We start from the raw sequence: 7,491 nt of genomic DNA, 5'->3' as shown, positions 1-7,491 counted from the left end.
CAAACGGTTTCTTAAAAGAATTGTTCTGCCTCCTGCTTCAAACAAAGTAAGTTGTCTCTTTTTATGATTCTGTTTTGTGGAGGAAAACTCTTCCTGCAGATTAGATTAAATGCCTTCTCTAGGCTGTTTTTTTTTTTTTGTGGAAGGGCAGCTGGCCAGTACAGGGATTGATCCATGGACCTTTGTGCCTCCTGCACCATGCTCTAACCAAGTGAGCTAACTGGCCAGCTCCTGGGTGTATTAATACCTATGCAAACTTCTCGCACAGTGGAGCTTTCTATTGCAAATTGATAAAGATTCAATGCACTGTAAATGGAAGATATTAAAAGATTTATCATGTATTTAAACCTTAGTAACTCAACTAAGAATATCCCATATCTAGTGTTGTGGATATTAGGTAAACTTGAATGTGTCTGAAATCAAAGATACCTGTATTCTTGTTTGTGGCTATCAAAAAATTCTGGTTCTCCTTTGAGCTAAAAAGGCAACTGGCAAAAACTGCCTGAAGTTGAGATTCATTAGTAGTTTTAGTATTCAGATATTCCATAAAATGTTTGGTGCAGAGGCACCTACTGAATAATTTGCTTTTCAAAGAAAGCAGTTATTGAGTCCTGAAAATTCTTTTTTTTTCTTTCTTTTTTTGGGGGGGAGGGTGGGTGTGGGGTATCTCAGAGCAGAAACTTTTTTAAATATAATTTTTACAGCATTTTATATATACAACTAGCTAACCAATTTAAATTCTACTGGCCCTTTTTGAATAACAGAAAAAGGGGAGACCCTATTCTTTTCTTTAGATTATCTTTGTGGGGAAAAACTTTTGGAATTTAAGTTTTTCTTTCTTTTTTTTGGCATCTGGCTGGTATGAGATCTGAACCCTTGACCTTGGCATTATAACACCGTGCTCTAACCAACTGCGCCAACCGGCCAACCACGAGTATGATTTTTATTTTACCATGCAAGACTTCACACTTGTTGGTTAGCGCATACTGACATAATCTTCCACATCATCTCTAAGTTAGAGCAGAACTTTCCTCTCAGGATCTTGTGAGGCTTCAGATGAACAGATTTTTAACATTATTTGGATGGTTTGTTCACTTATCCATTTCTTTGGGTTCAACCTCCAAAAACTGGTGAAGTCAACAAATGTAGCCTGGACTTAAAGTGTTTGAAGAACGTGCAGTTGTCTCACACTCATCCGGCGGCATAGCTGCTGAGGAAGGAATAGAACATGGGCTGTTTCAAGCGCTGCTGGTCCTTCCGACACCAGGCAATCACAGTCCCATCAGTGTTCGCTGTGTACAAGTGGTGGCCATCACAAGAAAATGTAAGGCTGTAAAAAAAAAGTCTCATTTGTACATAATATTTCTTAAAGTTGTATTAACATATTGGTCATCATAGAGAAGTCAATATAAAGAAGTTCAGATGTCTTCACTGGAGCAGAGAGACAAACTACTGAATGATTGCCTACGACGCATTGGTTCTGACTATAATTCTGACACAGTCACTGCTGAGGAGTCTGTGACGCTCATTCTAACTAGGTGATATAGAACAGAATCAGGTACGTTCTGTTTTTGCTCTGCATATCTGCCTTTTCCTTCTCATTTATTTGTTTGTTTATTTATTTTATTTAATTTAGGCAGCTGGCAAGTGTGAGGTTAAGGCTGTGCTCTAACCAACTGAACTAACCAGCCAGCCCCCACCTTCTTATTTATTTATTACCTAAACAACAAATACTTGGGTAAAGGAACCTTTAAAAAATATAACAGTACTATATTTTCTCCTTATAGAAATAAATAATAATTATTTTACAGAGTTTATTTCTCCGAAAAAGCGTAAAGAATGTAACAATAAATAATTTACGTTCATTAAACTTTAAATTTAGTTCATTGAAAATCAATTTATTTTAATATAGTAGAATTTGAGTCACTTTATGTCTAATTGAGTTTTTAAAGTCAAATTAGTTAACTAGGCAAAGGCTAACAGGTTGTTTACCCATCGTGTCAAGCACACTCCTGCAGCTATCAATCACCATCGTAGTCGTTTCAAATAAGGAAGGGAAAAACCAATTTCTGTAATTCCAGAGGCCTTCCCTGGGCACACTACTGGTGTGTCTTTCCGTTAGACTTGGAGCTGCTGACTCAGATTTTAAGCTCCATGAAGACAAGGAGTGTGGTCCCTCTTACTGCTTGGCCAGGGACAACCTGCTGTATGATTAATGGTTGTCTTTCTATCCTGACTTCAATCACACACTTCTTTAGGTCTGGGTGCTTCAGTACCTTGCTAACAAAAATACAATACAAATTACATTATGAAGAATAAAGATCTTACCTTACGATAGGCTTATTTGATTTGGGAAATGTAATTTCTCTCACGGGCTTTAAGTCCCACGTGCTCCATAACCTACAGGGGAAAAAGTCATCATCTAACTCATGCAAACCACAACTACCCTTCCAAAAAACCTATATATTTGTTTATTTGTTAAAAGTCACCTGGAAGAAAATACAATAAAACAATGAACAGTAGTTTCCTCTGGGAAGTTTGCAGGGGGTGGGTGTGGGAACAAGGTAATTTTTACTTTGTAAATGTTTATACTGTTAATCTTTTATAGTTAACATAAAATTTCAAAGCTGCACTAAAGCTGTCTTTATTATTTAGAAATAAAACAGGAATAACCAAAGAACCTATATGCAAAGGTGACTTGAAATCTCTAAATATTAAATATTTGCCTAGATATTAAAAACTAATTTCTGAAACTGCTGTGTCCTTATGAATGAAAGCAAAAAAAGAGAATCCAAACTCCCCTTACCTTACAATTCCATTTTCTAATCCCCCAGCAATTACATTGATGGATACTCCCTCAGGCTGGTTGGAGAAAGCCACGGAACAAATGATCTCCCTGCAGTGGACATGTCCAACGAGGTCCCCGTTCACCGTCCAGAGTCTGAGATCACTGCCTCCACCAGCTAGAACACCCAAATCATCCCACAGGTAAGCAGTTGTGGGCATCTCAGAGCCCACCCACACTGGGGTCCCAGAGGGGCGCCCTCAGAGCCAAGCTTGTTTGTTTAATGCTAGAGTTTAGAGGCAGCCTGTGACTGAAGCCTGTATAAATGAAGTGACTACACTGTAAGTCACACAGAATTTGCCTATTTATCTAGAGACACCGACAAGTGGGGGGAAAATTTTAAAAAGCAATCTACAGTGTAGAGCAACAAGGTAAATTAATCACGAACCTTTCTGTAATTACAGTATTTCAGCACTGTCAAATCTGAATTATGTTTGAAAGTACCTGGAAAGCTAAACAATCTCCACAAAGAGAAGAAAATACTCTGTGAAACCATGTATAAGAAGTGACTTATGTTATTTTTGAGGAGGAAAAAAAAGTATGAAAAATAACCTGAGTTAAAAAACTAATTCTTATAAAAAGGAGAAAACATATTCTTCAGAATGTCTGTGATTGAATCTTATACGTCAACACGTTATTATACTAATTTTTTCTCTTCAAAGACTACAGAGTAACCAACTTTATTCATTTTCTGGGGGGCAGTGGGGCAGTAACTGCCTGCCTGCTCTGTAAACTGGGGCCTCAGGATGATGTGTCCGGCCTTCTTTGGGGAAACGTTTTCATACTGATAAGGAGAGAGGTTAGGAGGCGCAGGAAAGTTTGGATGGTATAGTCTCACTGCACTGAATTTTATCTTTTCATTAGGACTAACAGAAAAGTAGAGAATTTATTTCTCTCCTTTATAAAGATGATGAAAAGAGTTCATATTTTATAGCAAAGAAACTAATATTGGCAATGCTTCTTTATTTAAAGATATGCCGAAGACCACACATCACAGACCAAAATGCCTGGTGTGCTGCAGCATTATTCACAATAGCCTAAAGGGGGAAACGACCCACATGTCTGTCAACAGATGAATGGATATATGAAATGTGGTACATACACAAAGGAATATTATTCAGCCATAAAAAAGAAAGAAGTTCTAACGCACGCTACAACATGGATGAATCCTGAAAACATGATGCAAAGTGAAATAAGCCAGACACAAGAAAACAAATGTTGTATGAATCCATTTGTATAAAATAGCTAGAACACACAAAAATTCATAGAAATAGAAAGTACAACAGAGGTTACCAGGGGTTGGGGATGGGGAAGGAGAAATGGGAAGTTATTGTTTAAAGGTTACAGAGTTTCTGTTTGGGTGATGGAAGAGTTTTTGAAACAGTGGTAATGGTTGCACAACCTTGTTAATGTAATTAATGCCACTGAATTGCATACTTAAATAATGGTTGAAATGGCATATTTTACATAGGTATATTTTGACACCACACACGCGCGTGCGCGCCTGGTGTTCTACTAAGACCTCCCACTATAGAAAATTGATTAGGAGATATTATTCAAACATAGCATCAAGATGCAGGAGATTTGGTATGTTAAAGAAATGTAGACAATGAAATCATCTTTTCCATGAGTAGGCTACACTTCACTTTTCTTTTGATTTTAAAATCTGATAAAAGATTTTTTTAAAAAGATAAAATAACCAGATAAATGCTAGTAAGGTTAGAAGGCTTACTTAAGTCACTGGATACATATCGGTAAAAGACAGTGGAAGGATTTGTCACTGTTACCCATAGCTACTGCATGGCTTAAACCTTCAAAATAAAAAATCTAAGTGTGGGCCTGGACTCTGAAGTATGGTATGAAACTTAAGAGCCAAAGAATTATCCTAGCAGCTCATCCAGCATCTTGGGCTACCACAAAACCAAATAACCAGTCATCTGCCTGAGACCATAATTATAAAAATTCAACACCTCTACCTAATACCAAGTTGCTTTCATGTATAATTTACACATCAAAGTCAGAAATTTGGGCATTCCTGAAAAACATCTCTGTTCTTCCTATACACAGTCAAGGAAATTAAAATAACGTGGAGACCCACCCTGTCCCGAAGCCTAGAATATCACACGAGCTCCACAGCGCCACTGGCAACCGAGGCCCAGGCCAGGGCTGTCTTGTAGCCCAAAGGCATTTATTTTGATCCAGTGGTAGAATGGTTAAGAAGAAATACAGAAATCATCTACTACTACATTTTCATGGTTTTATAACTCCACTTCCTATCACTATAAAAACCACGTCCCATAATTAGAACTGAAGAATTATGATCAGGAGAAATGATCTTGCCCATGTAACTTTTGAGAAGATTTTATACGGGCACACATACACATATGCGTGCGCACACACACAATACGTATATATGTACATACATATACGAATATATGTTTATTTATGTTTGGTTTTGATGTTATGGTTACGTGGATGGCACCCACTAAAGGGTCAGGATTTTTCCTTCCCTTCTTGGCCTATAAGAAAAGAAGAGGATGAACTTGAGTCTGGGTCATTAGACATAACTTCAGCCTCCCTTTTTTAAAAAGTAATTTTTAAAATGTTTTCTATATACCAAATGCTCTTTATGACTTCTTTTATAAATGTATCAAGAGTCCTTAAAAAAGTTGAGAAGGCCACTTTGTTCAAATTGGAAAAAAGTTCTATCCATTACTCTATTATACTGCATACTACCCAAGGACACCTGAATACCCCCCACTGGTGAGTGGTAATTGTAGCAGAAGTAATTTTGTTCCTAGTCCCCATATGTCGAGCTGATACAACATCACATATATAAATCACTACTGGCAGCGGGCAAGTAATTACCTTTACAAAATTCAGCTCCTTCAGGATCAGTCCTAACTTCCAAACCCTGCCAGAACAAGAAACTAGAGAACTTGCTATAAATAATCATTTCGTGAAGTGACACATTGAAAGCTGCTAACGCACAAATCAGTGAAGGACAATGCTCACACCTATATTTCCAAAGTCACCTGCTTAGGCAAGATCTTTCCTCTTAGTTATGATCATTAGGAAATAAAATGCTTTCATGACATCGTTTTATGACTTGGGGCTAATACTGGCAAAAATATTTCAAATATCAAATCTTTGATCATGACTGACAATGTCACTTTTCTTGAATACAAGAATGATGAATGTTTTGTAAAAACAGTAACAAGAAAACCCCAGGAAATATCTGTGGTATAACAAAAAATAAGTATTTGGCTTTTGTCCCTGGTTCCTGGCACAGAAGACCCTTGGAATCTACTCTTTTGTATGCTAATGACATGACTCTAGGCTCCAGACAGCTTCAGGATGGGGGCTGGTCACCAGAAAAACCAACTTTCAAACTCTACCACCTACTGTCAGGCCTACCTCCATGGAGAGGATTGGGGCCCACCAAAGGCCAATGACTAAAACCTCCGTAAAGTCCCGAAACAACAAGGTTAGCAGCACTTCTGGGTTGGTGAACACATATGCACGTGCCAGATGGTGATGCACTCCAATGCCGCAGCTCTGACTCCACAAGGACAAACGTCCCTGAGCTAGAGACCCTTCCAGAACTCACCCTATGGACCTCTGCAACTGGCTGTTCATTTCTATCCCTCATTATAAACTATAGTGGTGAGTTAGTGTTTTACTGAGTTCTGTGAGTTGTTCTAGTGAATTATTGAACCTGGAGGGGTGCTCATGGTAATCCCCACGTTTGCTAACTTCAAGTAGTGTCAGAATTGAACTGCATTGTTGGATAGCTAGTTGGTGTCAAAGAACTGGAGAACTGGTTGGGTGTCAGAAAAAACCAAACAGTATAAAAAATGCAAGCAAAGGGTAGAAGACCACCCACTCCAGATGTGTCAAAGACAGTCAATACTGAATGGATGGAGAGAAGCAAAGAGTTTCTCAAAGGATCCTTTCAATTTTAAGATCCTTAAAAATAGAAATGCAAAAAGAAAACTCATGATTTTTCCAACTGCTCTTTCTTACTGGAAGCATCGTTTTTTAAAAAATGTGTATACATGAAAAAACAAAAAACACATCTTTGTCATGTCATTTTTAAGACAAATTATTCTTCCATTTATGATTTTACACTGCTGTTCTCTCTCAGGAATTGGAAGACATATATTCAAAGTTGGTTATCTGCTGATGCTTTTCATTAAGTCAGGAGTGTTAAAAAATTTATAGGAGGCCGCTGGTTTGGACTGAGCTCCTGCTCTAGGCCCCAACAGACCACACCAAACAGGAGTAGAGTCACTCATGCTAGGTGGCATGTAATCAAAGTGAACTTGGAAATGGGCCAGTTTTCAAAAAAAACAGAAGATTCACAGCTACCAATTATAAGGGGCCCAGTCAACCTGCGCCAGCAAGATAAGGAAAGTAACTCTGAAACGACCTGTCTGCTTTTTGTTCCTTGTTCCTGCTTTCTTCAGCCTTCTCTGTCTGCGCAGCCCACCTCTGCTGCTCAGCTCATCTGTTTCATAGATGGGTTGCTTGTCAATCACTGATAAAAAACAATTAGATCTCTGAACTCAACTTCTTGAAATTTTACTCTTTGATAGGAGAAAGCCAACAAAATTAAGCAGCAAAAAAAGATAGAAAAACAAAAA

The 7,491-nt window shown here is 38.0% G+C and overlaps 1 protein-coding gene across 1 annotated transcript in view; it reads right to left on the bottom strand.

Moving 5' to 3' along the window:
- Window positions 1–616: 616 nt before the first annotated feature.
- LYST (lysosomal trafficking regulator) overlaps window positions 617–7,491 on the bottom strand; it is a 147,240-nt gene continuing 140,365 nt past the window's right edge. The window contains exons 49-51 of the mRNA XM_063082698.1: window positions 2,807–2,963; window positions 2,329–2,400; window positions 617–1,330 (exon numbers count right to left, since the gene is read on the bottom strand). Coding sequence (XP_062938768.1) covers window positions 1,192–1,330; window positions 2,329–2,400; window positions 2,807–2,963 — 368 coding nt within the window. The 3' untranslated portion in view covers window positions 617–1,191. The remainder of the gene's footprint in view (window positions 1,331–2,328; window positions 2,401–2,806; window positions 2,964–7,491) is intronic.

This window comes from Cynocephalus volans, chromosome 18 (genome assembly GCF_027409185.1).
Source record: "Cynocephalus volans isolate mCynVol1 chromosome 18, mCynVol1.pri, whole genome shotgun sequence".
Taxonomy (NCBI): domain Eukaryota; kingdom Metazoa; phylum Chordata; class Mammalia; order Dermoptera; family Cynocephalidae; genus Cynocephalus; species Cynocephalus volans.
The sequence above is the reverse complement of the archived record's forward strand: the minus strand, read 5'-3'. Positions and strand labels throughout refer to the sequence as shown.